This window comes from Phyllobates terribilis, unplaced genomic scaffold (assembly GCF_046119375.1).
Source record: "Phyllobates terribilis strain yellow unplaced genomic scaffold, ASM4611937v1 Scaffold_1__5_contigs__length_1240528914, whole genome shotgun sequence".
Classification (NCBI taxonomy): Eukaryota; Metazoa; Chordata; class Amphibia; order Anura; family Dendrobatidae; genus Phyllobates; species Phyllobates terribilis.
The window spans coordinates 2,905,445-2,926,001 of NW_027362761.1; the positions used below are offsets into that span (position 1 = coordinate 2,905,445).

At 40.3% G+C, this 20,557-nt stretch overlaps 1 protein-coding gene across 2 annotated transcripts in view; it reads left to right on the forward strand.

Moving 5' to 3' along the window:
- The window catches only part of DAPK3 (death associated protein kinase 3), a 56,562-nt gene extending 40,492 nt beyond the window's left edge, over window positions 1-16,070 (forward strand). For both annotated transcript variants that reach the window (XM_073651504.1, XM_073651413.1), the window contains exons 7-8: window positions 2,550-2,595; window positions 14,654-16,070. In XM_073651504.1, coding sequence (XP_073507605.1) covers window positions 2,550-2,595; window positions 14,654-15,184 — 577 coding nt within the window. In that variant the 3' untranslated portion in view covers window positions 15,185-16,070. The remainder of the gene's footprint in view (window positions 1-2,549; window positions 2,596-14,653) is intronic.
- The last annotated feature ends 4,487 nt before the right edge of the window (window positions 16,071-20,557 follow it).

Below are 20,557 nucleotides of genomic sequence, written 5' to 3' on the forward strand. Positions count from 1 at the left end.
TTTACATTCAAAGTGTGGCCCCTAAAAAAATGGTTTTGTACATTTTGTTATGGCTCCCTAATAAAAAAAAAAAAAAAAAATAATAATAATTTTGGTTCCAAAATTGTGACATGTGGGAAATGTTATTTATTAACTATTTTGTGTGACATATCTCTCTGATTTAAGGGCATAAAAATTAAAATTTTGAAAATTGCTAAATTTTCACCAAATTTCCATTTATTTCACAAATAAACGCAAGTGATATCGAAGAAATGTTTACCACTATCATGAAGTACAATATGTCACGAAAATCAGTGGGATCCGTTGAAGCGTTCCAGAGTAATTACCTCATAAAGTGACAGTGGTCAGAATTGTAAAAATTGGCCCGGTCATTAATGTACAAACCAACCTCGGGGGTACAGGGGTTAAAGAGGACCTGGAAAATGGACAGTTTTTGTCTTTTGTTTAGTCTTGCTGCACCCTTGAGTATTGTGGTTTTTTATCATTTGCCTTACAGTTCCAGAGAGAGAGGCCTTTATAATTAGTGCTGATATTTAACTTTACAAAGTGGGCGTGGCTCATGATATCTAAAGACACTCCCCCTTAATGAAGACCATAAAACTTTACATGAATTAAAAAAAGACCCATATCTCTGGTAAAACAAAAAACAACATACTCGGAGAATAAAATTAAAGCAAAAAGTGGCCACTTTTGACCTGGTGATGGGGTTCTTTAAAATCAGGTTGAATTAACATTTTAATGATATGCCTAATGTCTATGGACGCCTTTGACATGATTAAAAATAATTTGTACAAATGTTAAGTTTCAGTATTAAAGGGGTTGTCCACCTTTTGGGGACTTTTTTTTTTTCCTTACTTAAATGCATGCAATTGGGGCTAAAAATAATATTTGCAATTGGGATTGATTAAGCATTTTGCAGCGTTTTCCTTCTATAGTTGCGGTATCACACTGTCTATTGGTGGCTGCAGAATAAGTTCACAGGGTCGGCCACATTATCTTTATTTGATCAGATATGTTGGGGACATGATTTTATGGCACTTAGTATTACAGAGGTATGACAGGTTCTCCTCTTGCTCTTATTAGTGCTGCCCTACTCAGACTGCACAGCTGTCCTGTCCATACAATGGCTGCTGGTGGAGGAGTAAGTGACCAGATCAATCCATCAGTCTTCTCCAATAGAAAAGCAGTTCGCTCATGTGAGGTTTTCATTTGGACAAGACTGATCAACAGATCTGGCCATGTGCTCCGCCACCAGCAGCCATTGTATGGATCGGAGATCTGTGCCATCTGTGAGAAAAGCTGCGCTAATGAGCCGGATGAGAACCTGGCTGTCATACCTATATAATAGTAAGTGCTGCTAAATCATGTCGCCAACACATCTGCTAAAGTAAAGATCATGTCATCAACCCCATTAACTCATTGACAGGGTAATACAGTGGCTATAGGAGGCAAATCGTGCATAATGCTTAATGAAACACCATTGCAAAAAATGATTTTACAATGCATTTAAAGAGGTTGTCCACTACTTTTTAAAATTCCCCAATGTATTTAAACTGTGAAGAGAAGTTTTTTTTTCTACTTACCTTGTGTGTTCTTCATCAAACACCATGAATCAGAACGAGACCGGAACTCCGTATACACATGGACTGGCCGGCGGCTCTCCTGACCAGAGTGTGACAGCTGCATAGAAATATATAAAGCTGTCATTCTGTGGTTGGGAGAGCCGCCAGCCAGTCCGTGCACTGCGTTCTGATCTCTTTCCGCTTTATACGGCCGTCTGACTGCGACCTAAAACTGAGAAGGGAAGGGGAGAGCAGAGAGAGCTGTCAGGAGCAGGGCTTTGACATTTGTGTGTTAACATTTTTTTGCAGCATACTGAAATAAGTAACAAAACCTTTGAAGGCACTACTGCAGCAAACTGGTTGAATTTTTTCTTTAAAGACTGTTTTTAGAAAATTGCTTAAAGGGAGTTATTCAGGACTTAACTACAGATAACTCATCTGTAGGATCCACTGAAAACTGGTCAGCTGAAACCTGCATAGCAGTGCGGTTTGTATGTTCCCTTGAATGGGAGGTAATGTGTCCTGCTCAATACAGCCGAGAACATCTGCTGTGTTCTGTAAGTGAATAGGTGATAAACAGTAGTACATGCCAGCTGCCATTAAGGAATGTGTATGACTAGTATATTCTTCCCCATGCATAACTTATATCTTCTGCCAGAGTGGTTTTCAACCGATTGGTGACCGTTCCAGGTGTCGGACCTCCTCCAGCTCATATTGATGGCCTATCCTGTAGACAGGTCATTAACAGTGAAGTCCTAGACATCCCTTTAAACTTTGCTTTTAGGATGCAGACAAACTATTAAAACAAATTGTGTGAAGGTGTGCATAGCCTTTTGAGTTGTTTCATCAGTGACTAACTCCTCTGCCCTCTTCTGTATAGTGGAGCCGGATATACCCTTATTGATAATTAAAGTAATTGCTTCAAACTGTTACACTATGATGGCATAAGAAACATAACGTGATTATAACATAGCTTTTATTTATTAGGAAACGAATGACCATCGATGAGAGTTTAGAACATTCATGGATTAAGGTGAGACTATAAACATTTTTGAATAATCCTGTTTTTTTTAACTCCTTAGTGATGGAGCCATTTTTTGAGTTTAGTGACCATCCAAGCCTTATTTTATCAATTCAGACCAGTGATAACTCTGGAATGCATCAACATATTCCAGTAACTCTTGAGATAGTGTTTTTTTTTTATCATGACACATGGTACTTTGTTAGCTACAGTGAAGGAAATAATTATTTGATCCCTTGCTGTTTTTGTAAGTATGCCCACTGACAAAGACATGAACAGTCTATAATTTTAAGGGTAGGTTAATTTTAACATTGAGAGAGAGAATATCCCAAAAAAATCAAGAAAATCACATTGTATAAATTAGATAAATTTATTTACATTTTGCAGTGAGAAATAAGTATTTGATCCCTCTGGCAAACAACACTTAATGCTTGGTGGCAAAACCCTTGATGGCAAGCACAGCAGTCAGACGTTTTTTGTAGTTGGTGATGAGGGTTGCGCACATGTCAGGAGGAATTTTGGTCCACTCCTCATTGCAGATCATCTCTAAATCAGTAAGATTTTGAGGCTGTCGCTTGGCAACTCATAGCTTCAACTCCCTCCATAAGTTTTCTATGGGGTTAAGGTCTGGAGACTGGCTAGGCCACTCTATGACGTTACTGTGCTTCTTTTTGAGCCACTCCTTTGTTGCCTTGGCGGTATGTTTTGGGTCATTGTGTTGCTGAAAGACCAAATCACGTCCCATTTTTAATGTCCTGGCGGAGGGAAGGAAGTTGTCACTCAGTATTTTACGGTGCATGGCTCCATCCATTCTCCCATTGATGTGGTGAAGTAGTCCTGTGCCCTTTTCAGAGAAACACCCCCAAAACATAATGTTTCCACCTCCATGCTTGACAGTGGGGGCGGTGTTCTTTGGGTCATAGGCAGCATTTCTCTTCCTCCAAACACGGCGAGTTGAGTTAATGCCAAAGAGCTTAATTTTTGTCTCATCTGACCACAGCGCCTTCTCTCAATAACTCACAGAATCATCCAGGTGTTCATTGGCAAACTTCAGACGGGCCTGCACATGTGCCTTCTTGAGCAGGGGGACCTTGCAGGCACTGCAGGATTTTAAACCTTTAAGTCGTAATGTGTTACCAATGGTTTTCTTGGTGACTGTGGCCCCAGCTGCCTTGAGATCATTACCAAGTTTCTCCCCGTGAAGTTTTAGCCTGATCTCTTACCTTCCTCATGATCAAGGATACCCCACGAGGTGAGATTTTGCATAGTGCCCCAGATCGATGTCGATTGACAGTCATTTTGTATTTCTTCCATTTTCTTACTATTGCACCAACATTTGTCTCCTTCTCACCCAGCATCTTTCTTATGGTTTGTAGCCCTGGGTTCCCCAACTCCAGTCCTCAAGGCCCACCAACATGTCATGTTTTCAGGATTTCCTTAGTATTTCTCAGGTGATTTAATTCTTGCCTGTGCAGGTGATGTAATTTATCACCTGATCAATACTAAGGAAATTCTGAAAACATGACCTGTTGGTGGGCCTTGAGGACTGGACTTGGGGGACACTGTCGTAGCCCATTCTAGCTTTGTGCTGGTCTATGACCTTGTCCCTGACATCCTTAGAAAGCTCTTTGGTCTTTCCCATGTTGTAGAGGTTAGTCTGACTGATTATTTGAGTCTGTGGACAGGAGTCTTTTATACAGGTGACTATGTAAGACAGCTGTCTTTAATGCAGGTAACGAGTTGATTAGGAGCGTCTAACTCGTCTGTAGGAGCCAGAACTCATAATGGTTTGTAGGGGATCAAATACTTATTTCTCACTGCAAAATGCAAAAAAAAATATCTAATTTATACAATGTGACTTTCTTGATTTTTTTTTTTGGGGATATTCTATCTCTCAATGTTAAAATTAACCTACCCTTAAAATTAAAGACAGTTCATGTCTTTGTCAGTGGGCAAACTTACAAAAACAGCAAGGGATGAAATAATAATTTCCTTCACTGTATATTTTGCTGAAAAGTTTGAAAAATTTGCATTTTTCAAATTTTGAATGCTTGTATCCTTAACCCCTTCCAGACATGCGCCGTTCATGTACTGCTCTGCGGGAGCTGCGTTCCCGCAAAGAGCAGTACATGTATGGCGCAGTGATCGGACAGGCTCACACTGAGCGCTGCCGCGATCACATTCGGGGTGTCAGCTCTGTGTGAGAGCTGGCACCCCACAGCATCGCCCACGATCGGTGCTAGCACCAATCGCGGGCGTTTAACCCTTCTGATGCCGCTGTCAATAATGACAGCGACATCGCGGGGCATCGCAGTGGGAGTTAGCTCCCTCTGTGATACCATCAACACAATACGATGTGATTGCGTTGTGTTGATGGTCTCTATATTTACCTCCGGTCCCAAGATGGCCGCGGGGTCCTTCAGGGTACTGCAGGAAGGTGGCCACTCAGCGCCTGCTCAGCGAGCAGGAGCTGAGACGCCTCCTTCCTGCCTGTCAAATGCTGGTTTGATGCTCTGCAGTGCAGATACATTGCAGAGCATCAGATCAGCGATCTGACAGTTTGAAAATGATGTCCCACCCTGGGACAATGTAAAAAAGTAAAAAAAAAAATAATAAAAATTATAAAAATATTTTTTTAAATCACAAAATAAAGAAAAAAAAAATTATTAATCCAATAAATATATTTATCTGTGTAAAAAAATAGATCAAAAAAGTACACATTTGGTATTGCTGCGTCCGTAATGACCTGACTTATAAAACTGTTCCACTAGTTAACCCCTTCAGTGAGCGCCGTAAAAAACAAGGCAAAAAACGGTGCTTTATCATACCGCCGAACAAAAAGTGGAATAAGACGCCTGTAAATAAATATGGTACCTCTGAAAACGTCACCTTGTCCCGCAAAAAGCAAGCCGCCATACAGCTCCATCAGCCAAAAAATAAAAAAGTTATAGCTCTCAGAATAAAGTGATGCAAAAATAAGTATTTTCTCTATAAAATAGTTTTTGTGTAAAAGCCCCAAAACATAAAAAACTATATAAATGTGTTATCGCTGTAATCGCACCGACCCGAAGAATAAATCTGCCTGATCAATTTTACCACACGCGGAATGACAAAAAAATCCCCAAAAAAACAATTCCTAAATTGCTGGATTTTGTTCATTCTGCCTCCCAAAAAACGGAATAGAAAGCGATCAAAAAATGTCACGTGCCCGAAAATGGTACCAATAAATACGTCAACTCATCCCGTAAAAAAACAAGCCCTTACATGACTGTCGGCCGAAATATAGAAAAATTATAGCTCTCAAAATAAGGCGATGCCAAAACTTATTTTTACAATAAAAAGTGTCTTTCAGTGTGTGACAGCTGCCAAACATAAAAACTCGATATAAATCTGGTATCGCTGTTACCACACCGACCCGAAAAATAAAGTTATGTAATCCCTTATACCGCACGAAGAACGGTATAAAAAATAAATAAACCAATTCTTCACATGCTGTTGATTGGTTCTTTGTGCCTCCCAAAGATCGCAGTAAGGCTTGGTTCACATCTACCCGGCTCTGAGCGCTTACAGCAGGGTTTCTGTGTAAATCTCTGAATTATGTGATTCAGGCAGAACCCCCAGCGGAAGATTCCCTGTAATGAGGCAGATTGAGGCACTGTGGACGCCGTCTGACCTATGATTCGGGGGTTTGCGTCTTTTTACTTGGTTTGCATTAAAGTGCCGTCGGTCATAGTTTTGTACACTTCTGAAAAGAAGGACGATGCTGAACAGAGGCCAGCCGGAGTCCAGAGTAACTCTGCTGCTTCTCCTTTGAGGATTTCATCTAAATCACATCACTCAGAGATTTAGATGGAAACCCCAATATAAGTGCTCAGCGTACAGCGCAGGAAAACCGTGTTCCAAAATGTTATGTGAAATGTTCCCAATAAAAGCTTCAACTCGATTCACAAAAAAAGCAAGTCCCCGCTCAGGTCTGTCATCTGTTCATATGACAATGATATAGGGGACTTCCATATTACTGGTAGCACAAAGGTTCTGGAAAAAACAAAATGGCTCCTCGCCCTCCAAAAGAAATCCAGAGAATTCTGCGCTCCCAAATCCTAATGTCTCCCTCCCTTCTGAGCTCTGCACTGTGCCTCAAAAGTAGTTTTTGACCTCATATGAGGTATCTGCATACTCGAGAAATTGCACAACAATCATTATTAACGGCGGCATCAGAGGGGTTAAACGTTAGAAACTTCTGTGAAGCACCTGGGGGTTCAAAGTGCTCATCACACATTTAGATAAGTTCCCTGAGGGGTCTAGTTTCCAAAATGGTGTCACTTGTGGGGAGGTTCCACTGTTTAGGCACATCAGCAGCCCTCCAAACGCAACATGTTAATTATGCCAGCAAATTTTGCATTCAAAAAGTCAAATGTCGCTCCTTCCCTTCCGAGCCCTGCCGTCTGCCCAAATAGTGGTTTTCCCTCACATATGGGATATCGGTGTGCTTTACGTTGGCATCATTTTTTCATTTTTTTTTATTTACCCAAGAAGTAATACCATTTTAAAAACTGCACCCCTCAAAAGTTGTTGAACATTGAACTCTTCAGGTACTTCACAGGAATTAAGCCGAAGTGGATTAAAAAAATGTAAATCTTAAATTTTTATAGTAGACTGTTATTTTAGCTGCATTTTTTTCATTTTCACAAGGAGTAATAGGAGAAAATGGACTCTAAAATGTATTACGCAATTTCTCCTGAAAGTCGCAGTATATCATATGTGGTCAAAAACTGCTGTTTGGGTGCACGGCAGGGCTCCGAAATGAAGAAGTGTTATTTAAAGCATAAATTTGTCTGGAATAGATTGCTGACACCATGACTCATTTGCAGAGCCATTGAGGTGCCAAAACAGCATAATTACCACCACCCACCTATTGACCCCCTTTTGGAAACTAGATTCCTCAAAGAATTCATCTTGTGGTGTGTTGAGCATTTTGAACCCACAGGTGCTTCACAGACTTTTCACATTTTGGTGTGCTAATGAAAAATATTTTTTTTCCTGTAAAATGTTGTTTTAACCATAAGTTTGAAATATTCACAAGCGATAATAGGAAATGGACCACATTTTTTGTTACACAATTTCTCCCGAATATAGCAATATCCCATACTTGGTTAAAAGCTGCTGTATGGGCACATGGCAGGGCTTAAAAAGGAAAGGGCGCTATTTGATTTTTGGAGTGCAACTTTAGGTGGAGCATATTGCTTACCCCATATCACATTTGCAGAGACCTTGACATGCTACAACAGTAGAAACCCCCCACAAGTGACCACAGTTTGAAAACTAGACCCCTCAAGGAATTTATCATGGCTTAGTTGAGCATTTTAACTTAGAGGTGGTTCAGAGAAATTATATAGCATTTAGGCTATGTGTAGCGTCTCCGCTACAGAAATTGACATGCTACAGGTAAGTTTGGGTAAGTGGCCACAATCAGGAGCCGCTGCAGGTTTGTTTATACAGCATTGAACCCGCAGTGTCCAGATGTTACAGCATAGTGGATGGGATTTCTAGAAATCCCATGTCCACTATGCGTGCATCAGTGGCTGCAGATCACCTGTGGACACTGACATGCGGCGAGTCTTTCCAGACCACAGCATGTCAACTCCTCTTGCGGAGTCGCTAGTCTCCGCAACAGAAATGTGACCATTAGAATGTATTGAATGCAGTAAATACGCATGCTTCAGTGAATACATGCGGATTTACCTGCGTTCAATAGAACGCAGCCTTTTGGACTCAACAAAAATATTTTGCGTCCAAAGCACTGCTACATGCGGATCGTGGGCACATAGCCTAAAATTTAAAAAAATGCCGTGGCCTCCTGCTTCATTTTCATAACCAGCAGAGGGAAAGCCAACCGCCAAAAATGTTCCCTGGCTATTAACAGCCCACAGCTGTTTGCTTAGCCTTTACTGGCTAGATTTATAGGGGGACCCCAGAAAAAAATTGACGCAGGGTCCCCCTATAATATAATATATATATTTTTGAAATAAAATTACACATGGATTCAATAATTTATTCGCCCAATTCCCGAATCCCTCCTCTCCTGTAAAAAAAAAAAAAAAAAAAAAAAAAAAAAACATATTCCTCACCTGTTAGCCGTCATGACGTATTCCCAGTATCCCATACAGATCCGGGTCCCTGATGTGACTGCTGTAGAAGACAGCACTATACACTGACAGGAGTGTCGCTCCTGTCATTGTACATCGCTGTGCTGCTGGCTGAGTTCACCAGCTGAAGATCAGCTGATCAGCTCTGGTGACCTCATTTACTGCATTAGAGTTGCGTGGGAATATTCCCACACAGCACCAGTGCCGTAAATGAGGTCTTGGAGCTCTCAGCTGATATCCAGTTGATGAACTCCGGTGAACTTGGTGCCTTCAGCACAGCGATGTACACTGCAGGGAGCGAGCGAGGTGATCGGGTCACCGGGAGACATCGGGAAAACGGTGGACAAGTGAGAATAAGGTGTTTTTTATTTTAATGTAGATTTTTACTTTTTTTTTATTATTATTTTTTTTTACACACAGCGCACAGACGCTGTTGAGAAGACCACTTCTCCCCTCAGCTGTGCCTGCTCCTCCTGTTATCAGCGGGAGTGGCGGTCGGATGATGGGAGTAGTCGTCTTCTTCCCCTGGCCCGGGTACCATTCTTTTGTGCGTTTTTGCAGCGTATTTGACTCATTAACTTGAATTGAATCAGTCAAATATGCAGCAAACATCCGCAGCAAATCCGCAGATATATTTATATACAGATATATTTATATTTGCTGCTGTTCAGTTGACCTCAATGAGCAGGAAACGCTACAAAGAATGGACACGCTGCTGATTTAAATGCAATGACAATCCTGAGCGGAAAATTCCTGATCATGAGCACAGCACATCAGAATTGTCATTGCATTAGCTGGCACACGGATTACCTAGCATTTTTGGTGCATTGCCGCTCGGGAAAAAAAAAAACGCAGCGAAAACGCATCAAAAATGCACAGTGTGCACATAGCCTTACAGTGGCATGTAAAAGTTTGGGCACACCTGGTCAAAATTACTGTTGTAAACAGTTAAGCAAGTTGAAGATGAAATTATCTCTCAAATTCCTAAAGTTAAAGATGACACATTTCCTTTGTATTTTAAGAAAAACAAAAATTATATTATTTTCATCATTTACATTTTAATAATTACAAAAAGGAAAATGTACCAGTGCAAAAGTTTGGGCACCCTGCATGGTTAGTACCTAGTAGCACCCCCTTTTTGAAAGTATCACAGCTTGTAAATGCTTTTTGTAGCCAGCCAAGAGTCTTTAAATTTTTGTTTGAGGGATTTTCACCCATTATTCTTTGGAAAATTCTTCCAGTTCTGTGACATTTCTGTGTCATCTTGCATACACTTCTATTTTGAGGTCTAGCAACAGATTTTCAATGATGTTCTGATGAGGGGACTGTAAGGGCCATTGTAAAACCTTCAGCTTGCGCCTTTTGAAATAGTCTATCGTGGATTTTGACGTGCATTTAGGATCATCATTATCCATTTGTAGAAGCCATCCTCTTTTCAACTTAACCTTTTTGCAGATGGTGTTATGTTTGAATCCAAAATTTGTTGAAATTTCATTGAATCCATTCTTCACTCTACCCTTATCCAAGGGGTAACGTTTCTCCTTGCGGAGAGTGACATGTTAAGCATGTCAAGGTGAGGAGACTTGTAAGCTGCAATGCTCCTCTGGGAAATATGCAAATTGTCTCTTCAGAGAGGTTGAGAACTAGAACTCTAGTGCCACCTATAGGAAGTAGCAATCCTAAAAGTCAATATTGACCCTCCAACAAGCCTCATCACATAACTTGGGATAATATCTCACACTTTGCACTGACGAGGGGCAGTACCCCGAATCACAGTCTCTGCAAATTGAGATTTTGGTTTTGGCTATGTGTCATCTTTAACTTTAGGCCTATTAGAGATCATTTAACCTCAACTTGCTTAACTGTTCGCAATAACAGTAATTTTGACCAGGGGTGCCAAAACTTTTACATGCCACTGAAGATATGAAAATTTCTAACAACATATTTATAATAATAATAATATTGTTTTATTTCTATAGCACCAACATATTACGCAGCACTTTACAATTAAATAGGGACATGTACAGACAGTAAAAACAATACAATGTATCACATTTCAACAGTTACAGGAGGATTGAGGGACCTGCTCGCAAGCTTACAATCTATATGGAAAGGGGGACACAATAGGTAGAACATGGTCATCAGCCTGTGTCTAAGAGCAGTTACCATGTGCTATTTGGTGCATGGAGGATGTGGAGACAGATGAATAGGCAGGAGCATATTAAGATTAACATTTAGGAGGGAACAGGGGAGAGTTAGGTTGGTGATTAAAGGTGATAGGCTTGTCTAAACAGATGTGTTTTTAAAGCACGTTTGAAGACCTGGGGACTAGAAATTAGTCGGATCGTTTGGGGCAGTGCATTCCAGAAAACTGGCGCGGCACGAGAGAAGTCTTGGAGATGAAGGTGTGTGGTTCGGATTAAGGAGGATGTTCGTTTTAGATCAGTTGCAGAACGGAGGGCATGGGAGGGATGATGGACAGAAATGAGGGATGAAATATAGGGCGGTGCAGAACTGTGGAGCTCTTTTGTGGTTGTGGGTTTGTATTGTATTCTATGGTGAATGGGTAACCAGTGCAATGACTGGCACAGGGTAGAGGCATCGGTGAAGCAGCCTGATAGAAATATGACCCTGGCTGCTGCATTCAGGATGGATTGGAGAGGAGAGAGTTTGTTTAGAGGGAGACCGATTAGAAGAGAGTTGCAGTAGTCCAGACGAGAGTGAATAAGAGCGACAGTAAGTTTTTACAGTATCAAAGGTGAGAAAAGGTCGGATTCTGGAGATGTTTTTAAGGTGCAGGTGACATGAGCGAGTGAGTGATTGTATATGGGGAATAAAGGAAATTTGTGTGTCAAATATGACTCCAAGACAGCGAGCTTGCTGCTTGGGAGTTATGGTGACACCACCCAAGGAAATTTAAGTCAGGTATAGATAGGTTAGTAGAGGGAGTAAAAACAAGGAGTTCAGTTTTGGAGAGATTCAGTTTCCGATAGAGGGAGGACATGATGTTAGACACAGCAGACAGGCAATCACTGGTATTTTGTATTAGAGTGGGAGTGATGTCAGGTGAAGAAGTGTATAGTTGGGTCTCATCAGCATAGAGATATAAGGCGAGGATCACATTTATCTTGTGCTCTATGCTGAGCATTTTCATTAGGGGTTGTCTAAATTCCTCAAAAACGTTATTCAGATGAAAACCCTGACAGAGCCACACACTATATAATGAATCCAGATGGATAAACACGTAAGTGGGCTGCGCTGCTGAAGTAAATCAATTCTTCAGTGATGATGATGAGGCTTTTTATTAACAGCACGTTTCAACGCCGTAATGGCATCTTTTTCAAGTAAAAAAAACTGTTCAAAAAATGCTTTTATTTTTTCTGCGATCTCTGTTCTGTACAAGTGATAAGACTGCTTTATTCTTAGGATCATTAGAGCAGTAGATATAATATAAATATGTGTGTATTCTGTTACTCACTAAAAATACTTTTTTTATTTATTTTTATTTTTTTTAAAAAATTCTCGCCATGTTCTGAGAATTGTAACTTTTTTTTTTTTTTTTACAGAACTATATGACTGCTTATTTTTTTTGCAGGACGAATTGACGTTTTTAGTGGCATCGTTTTGGGGTACACAACATTTTTTTTTTTTTTTTTTTTTTTTTTTTTTTTTATTCACTTTTTATTCTGATTTTTCTGACACCGAATGAACTAAAAGCGGCAACTCAGTTATTGGTTTTTATATATTTTTTATGCTGTTCACTATACTATAAAAGTGCTAAGACCGATTTATTCTTTGGTATCACTATAATCATACTGACCCTGATTTACATGGGTTTTTTATGCTTCGATACTTTGGCACACTGAAAACAATATTTTACAAAAATGAATTTATTTTTGCATTTCAATATTCTGAGAGTTGTCAACTTTTTTTTTTTTTTCACCAGAAAAGCTATATGAGGACCTTGTTTTTTTGCATAGAGACTTGCCATTTTCATTGATAGCTGTTTTTTTTTTTTTTTCATGCATATTAATTTTTGATTGCTTATTATTCAGTTTTTTTTTGTCAGGATGATGAAAAAAGCTACATTTTTAGTGTCTTTTTTTTAAATTATTTTTTTTCTTATTGTGTTCTCCGTGTGGAATAAATAACATGACCGTTTTATTTTTCGGGCTATTCCTGACTTGGCAAAATCAATTGTGTACGTTTTTTTGTTCATTTTTGTTTTACACATTAGCTGTAAACAGTTTTTCAGAATTCCTTTTTTTTCATTTTTACACATTTTATTTAACTTTGTCCCACTTCTATACAGCTGACACCTGTCAGGGGTGCTATAGACTTAACCCTCAGCCTCTTGAAAAAGTGGCGCTGAGGATTAAGGCCCTTTGATGACTGCTGTGAAAAGCCATATTGGCAGTCGTTGACCCTTTCACAAAATGCGCCGTACATGTACATGCCGTGTCTACCCCTTTTGATGCGGGCTCCGGCGATGCGCCTGCACCTTTCTGGGCACATGACAGCTGATCTGTACAGCTGACATGTGCCCTTAACAGCCGCTGGTGGAATTGTGATCCACCCGTAGCTGTTAACAAGTTAAATGCCGCTGTCAATCTCTGACAGCTGCATTTAACATGGACGCGCCGGAAGCACGTCACTAATCCCGCCCATTGACGCCCGTGTCACATGACCGCTGGTCGCTGATGGGTTGGCATGACAACCCAGGGTCTGCAGGAGACCTGTGCAGTTGACATTGCCAGGATGCTATGAGCGCTGCCCAGCTGTCGGCGCTCCTAGCAAGTGAGCATTTCTGCTACACACAGGCGATTGGATGATCCCAGCTTCCAGTCTCCCATGGAAACTATTGAAGCCAATGTAAAGTGAAAAAAAAAAAAGTTTTTAAAACTATTAAAAATATATATATCTATATAAAAGTTCAAATCACCCCCCTTCGCCCCATTCAAAAGAAAATCATAAAAAAAAATCAAATATACACACATTTGGTATTGCTGCCTTCAGAATCGCCCTATCTATCAATGTATAAAAACAATCCGATCAGTAAAAGGCATAATTGAGGAAAAAAAATCAAAATGCCAGAATTAGTTTTTTGGTCATCACAACATTGCAATAACGGGCGATCAAAAGATCGTATCTACCCCAAAATGGTATCACTAAACAGTCAGCTCGGTGTGCAAAAAATAAGCCCTCCAAAAATGGAGACGCTACGGGTCCCGGAAAATGGCGCTTTTTTTTTTTTTTTTTTTTTTTTTTTAAACAAACATTGGATTTTTTTCCACCACTTAAATAAAAAAAGAACCTATACATGTTTGGTATCTACAAACTTGTAATGACCTGGAGAATAATAATGGCAGGTCAGGTTTAGCATTTAGTGAACGTGGTAAAAAAAAAACAAATGTGGAATTGCACTTTTTTTGCAATTTCACTGCACCTTAAATTCTCTTCCCGTTTTCCAGTACATGATATGGTAAAACCAGTTATGTCGTTCAAATGTACAACTCTTCCCGCAAAAAACGAGCCCTCACACGGCTATAATGACCAAAAAATAAAAAGTTATGGTTCTGGGAAGAAGGGGAGCAGAAAAACGAAAGCTCAAAAACTGAAAAGGACCACGGGGTTAAGGGGCTAAGTAAGGCTTTGTTCACATCCGTTACATAGTGTTTATAAACAGTGTTATTAAGCTGTACCTCATCTGTTCTAAGCTGATACCAACTCTGACAGAGTTGACTTTAGTGGTGTCCTACATTTTGTTTAGAAAAGTAGTAATGTATGTAGGCTATTCATCCCATCAAATCTGATGCAAATGTGAACTGTGCTAACTAGTAGTAAATTGCAGTTGTTATAAACATTTTGTTTGCTACCATAATAAATCAAAACATGTCCTCAAAATTCTCTTGTTTTCCACACAGGCCATCAGGCGTCGCAATGTTCGCCATGAGGACAGTGGAAAGCGGCCTGAGCGCAGGAGGTTAAAGACTACAAGACTTAAGGAATATACAATCAAATCCCACTCTAGCATGCCTCCTAACAATACATATGTGAACTTTGAAAGATTCAGCCATGTGTTGGAAGAATTAGGAGCAGCAGAAGATGCACTTTGTGAACTTCAAAAGAGTCAAACTACATCACGTGAAGACCTTTGTGCCCTGCGCTCAATTTATGAAGAAAAGGAAAGCTGGTACCGTGAAGAGCAAGAAGGTGTGGCACACCAGCTGATCGGGCTTCAACAAGAGCTACAACGTGGAGAAGGCCAACGTCGGCAAGTTCAAGAAGAACTTCGGACCACCATGCTATGTGCCAATGGTTTGAAGAGGAAGTTTGGCAGATTGGAAAATCGGTACGAAGCATTAGCTGCACAGGTTACTTCAGAGATGAGCTTTGTTGAAGAGCTGCTGAAAACCATGGCGAGGCCAGGAGTAGATGTCAGAAGTGTTTACTAGGAATTGAGAAATCTTGCTTTGTGCATGCTGCTAGACATGGGCTTTTTCCTTAGTATTATCTGCAAACATTATTCCTCTGACAGAGACTGCATGTGCTAACAGCGTAAAAGAAGAGAATAAATCTGTACATTACAATCCCACATTCCATTAACATTAAAGGGCAGTGAGGTATATAAAGATATAGTAACTCATTGGCTAGAAATTATGACAGGAGGAGAAGATCATAAAAAGTCCCAGTAATATGTGTAAGGCAGAAGATGTTGCACTACATTACACTATTTTACTTTATTTTCAGCCCATAAAATACAAAGTACAAATAATTCCATTTTATATGTGATTGTATGAAACTGAATTTAACTGATTTTTTTTTTACATAAACAGTATTTTTTTTTTTTTTTCTCTGCGGAATATTCAATGGCCAGTTAACATTATTTTATTCATACAATTCTGATAGGACTGTATGTTATGTACTGCCACTAAACATCGAAATACACAAGAAATATTGATCTGCACAAATCAAGATTACTTTAATTCTGTTTTAGGCCTATCCAGACTTTTAAATACTTTATAGTATTTTTTTCCTTTTATTTATGAATCCCTAACAAAATTCTTGGTTGTCTGTGGTCTTGGAGCCAAAGGGTGTTGGTCAGCACTAAACCAAGATTTTCACACATTGCTGAGAATTTTTCTTTCCTGTCTTGCATGCATGTCTTAAAAAACTGTGTTTATGCAAGAACATCTGTGGTCACAGATGAGCAGCTTCTGAACATACTGTATGATGCTGACGCTTCACAGGCCTGCATTAAATATGTTGTACAGGTAGCTTAACCTTTTCACTTTCATCATGACACTAATATTATATTAAAGACCAGCATCTTCTCTTTCATTTGGTGCCAGAATTGTCATTCTGCGTGAAATATATGGGACATCACACTTTCAAGAGGAGAAACAGCTTGAACATTTCTTTTCTTGTTCTTTACTTCTGAAAGGGGTGGAAACAGTAACCTACAAGTCACATTAAGAAGAAAGAGACTAGACCAGTGTGGCCATCTCTCTCCTTGTACAACTCAAGCTACTCCAAGATGAAGCTGTTCTTCAAATTATCACCCAGTCTACCAGAGAAGGAGGATATGTGCTTCCTATCACATCTGGTTAATGAGAAGATAACAAATGAATGACTGAAAAAGCAGAGCAGTAAACAATACATGGATATATATAATCTAGGGAAGTCCATACTACTGCCAAAAGGGACCTGGAAACAGGACGGACCATCATACACATAACACTGGGAAATCTCTGCAACGCAGAAGAGAGTGACAGCCACTAAAGTCCATTTTGAAAATTATACAAATTTAATTGATACATATAAATACAAATTTTATATATACATACAAGCAGTGCACAGCGAAGGGACACAATACCGAAGACAATAATATTGCTATAAAAACATCAGAAACCGCAGCGGCGTACAGCTAACCAGATTGAAGATATATAAGAAGTTGTTTGAGAAAGAGAGAAGGGGAGGATTTTTCTAAATATTCCTATCCCATATATTGTTAATGTAAATATAAAACGCTCCCATACATATCATGAAATTGACTCTCAATATTAAATCACTATTCTTATCTTTGAGGTATTAATATCCAAAAAGACTAATATTAGATCTAACAATATTGTAAGAGTTATATAAACCAGAGAGACCATAGGTATTTTCAGAACCCCAAAATAATATAATTAAAACACCATATGTTAGACTAAAAAAGATCAATGTTTTATGTATTTTTTAAGAAATAACACATAGGTATAAATAACATGTGTGAAAAGACATAACATGGGCGTGTGAGGCAGCAGGGGGTAGATAGAGACACAGCTGGTATCAAATTCACATTGGACCTATAATAGGTCACATAGTCCAAACCATAAGTCACAAACAACGTGTGCTGAAAAAGTTATAATGACATAAATCAAGTGACCTGTAACAAGTCACAGTATAAACAACCATCAGAGGTTTTTTCAGCAACACATAAAAAGTACAAGCATCACATGGAAAGAGTTAAGTAAGACATACTTAGTGAAAGTAAATAGGTGATCAGCAGTGCCAGGGGAGACCCCGACACGTGTTTCCGTACTTCCTCAGGGGGCGTGGTGGGGTGTGTGTGGATACAGGGCCTCTTATGTACATGTGGGTCCCATGTGAAGCAATTAGTTACTGACCAATAGCGGCGCATGTTGCCGCATAACAGCAGACATTGGTGACAGCGGCGCGGTCTCTGGCGGCGTCCAGGAAAAGGGGAACTCCCCCACTGACGTCACATGTTCCGGGACGCCGCCCACCTGAGACCCCGTCGCGGCCACATGACCGCAGCATCCGGCGCATGCGCACGAGGTCGGACCACAGGAATCGATCATGAGCATATAAGGAATAAATATGGAGCAGGAGGACAGACTACTCAACAACGGAGAAGGAGATACATCATATCGGTGGAGTGACAAGTGTCACCCCATTCGCCCTGCACCAAAAGGTCATGCATATTGAGAGGATGATAGGAGTTATACTTCACCCAAGACTACGATGTAAGACACAGATGAAGTTATTCTTCCCTTATCTGGACATTTGGACTGACGCCCAGAAATTAGATTGTAACTTGTTTTTAGCTGTCTCAGCAACCTTCTACTGCTATGAATTATCACTTTTCTGCTTATGAAACTTTCTTATCAACATTCCACTGTTATGAATCATCACTTCACTGCTTGTGAAACAAAGGCATTTTACTGCGCATGTGTGACAAAAAACTATGATTATTAGTATAAATAAAGGGACAGCACCTATAGAGGCAGACGCGCTCAGGGGCTTCCCAGAACTTGATTATACACTACGTGTCTGTGTATTTCTTGTTACGGGGATACCCCGACTCCAACAAGGACCCTCCATGGCTGAATGATCCTAACAATTCCTGGCGCCCGAACAGGGACCCGAGGTCTGCGTATTCCTTCAAGTTCATCGACCGGCACGAGTAACCGCTGAGATTGGGACATCGGAACAGCAGATGACAAACCTGGCCAGGTAAGAGACACTGTTAGTTCTCTTACATCTGCTCTGCGATAGTCCGTAAATTTCATGCATATCTTGTGTTGGGATTGAGGAACTAGTAGAGAAGGATACCTATAGCTCGGGTCATTCATGTATATACTGTAGGATCTGCCGAAGGAGAGGTCAGAGAAGGTTATGAAACGGATGGTATGAAAGAGAAGTGGATGTCGGGAATAGCCTCATAAGCCGCACTAAGGTAGATGACATAAGTATTACGGAGATTGCCTAACTGAGTCATAAGGTTGTGTCCTTTCGGGGAAACCTTCGCTCACGCTTAACTCCCGAACCTTTGTCCTCCTTTTTGACGGATAAGAGATTGACAGAATGAGCCCATGGAAGTAATGATAATACTCCAGGGACACGATATATAATGGAGACTGTATGGTTCATTTTATGTATTGTTGGTCTTGCCCTTGTTGCCATATATATATGTGTTAGAATTACTCTACACTTCAGACAAAACGGTCCAGAGAAACCGTTTCAGATACTGGCTCCTTAGGACAGAATAGGTAACGAGGAAAGGTAAAATATAGAATATATTTTATCTAACCCAAAAAGCCTCCTAAGGTAGGAATAGTCAGGAAAAATGGGCAACAAACAGACTAAGACCACAAATGATGAACAAGATGTCTATACAATCGTGAAAGAAAGGTGTGGTGTAGAAGCAACTAAGAATTTAGGGAAAGTTTGCAAAACTTTTCAGGTAGCAAGGCATGACAGGTTTAACAGGAAACTATGGGAGGACATTCGGGTTAGAAAAGCAGGAGTGATAAGAGACAAAGGATGGCAGGAACAAGTAGAGGCCATGGTCGAACTATCAAAAACAGCAGAGACAGACCATTGGACTTTTAATAAAGACAATGGATTATGGAGAACTCCAGTCAGACAGGGTCCCATTGTACAAACAGAAAACAGTAAACAAATGAACCCATTGGCACCACCATATCAGCCCAGGTCAGAACCCACACTGTATCCTGATTTTCGGGGTCCGGGTGGATGGACATGTACAAACTGTGGACTCCAGAATCCAGACTGGAGAGACACATGTGCAGGATGTGGAGCACCACGACCACATGATATGTTGGCACCAGTGCGTATCCTCAGTCGACCATACAGAGAAGAAGATGGTGGCAATCCACCGCGTAGAGTAACTAGATACCATCAGACTAGACAATATTTTCCATGGACCCCCGCTGAGGGAATGTCCCTACTTCAGAATGCACCAGATCCAATACAATGCCCACTAAGATTTGCTACGTACATACAGCAGATAATACACACCCATAATGGAACATGGTCAGATGGGACAGAATTATGTAGAATGAAAATGACACCAGGGTTGTATCAGGAATTGATGACAGTTATAGAACCTCATAGACCTCAACCAGTAGATGGTGAGGATCCAAATACCGCACTGTCAGGACAGAATTTTATGATCAGACTTATGGAGTTTATGAGAACTAAACAACGAATGAGAGGGACTTCAGGAACTGTCTCCCAGAAGTCAGGACAGCCTGTAGATGAATACTACTTAGCGGTAGAAAACAGTTACAGAGACGAGGGAATGGACCTTACCAATGAAGGAGTCATTCGACTGATGACAAAAACTTTTATAGAGAATCTTAACCCAAAACTTAGGGAAAAGTTCAAGGCTGCAACTCCTGATTGGAGAACCTTAGATGATCCCCAGATAGTCAGACAAAAACTATTAGGGATAGAAATGGATATGCGTGAGGCAGCATCCAAACCCGTCAGAGTAGCAGCAAATAATAGTCTGGTCAATAAAAACAACAGATCAAATCAGACCTATGACAAAGGGAACTTGGATAAGAAAACTAATCCATGTCACTACTGTAAGAAACCAGGACATTGGATTAGAGAATGCAGGAAAAAAGCCAGGGATATAGAAGATGGTACCTATGTCCCAAGAGAATCACAAGAAAAGACAGTACAGGCTTCTGCTCCTGCAGCAAGCGAGTGACTAGACGTGATGCAAACCACTTTGACTGGAAGGCGCCCAATAATTCAGGTAAAAGTAGCAGGAAAACAATGCCCTTTTCTAATAGATACCGGAGCAACTTCCTCCGTCCTCAATGAAGACGCCTTACCAAATGCTGATTGTTTATCAGATGATGTAACCTATATCGAAGGGTATGATGGAGGAATCAGGCCACTCCCATATAGTATTCCCCTTGAAACAAAGATAGGATCTAAAATATTTTTATCTAAATTTCTTTTTGTCAAAGGGGCACCTACTTGTCTTCTAGGTACAGACCTATTAA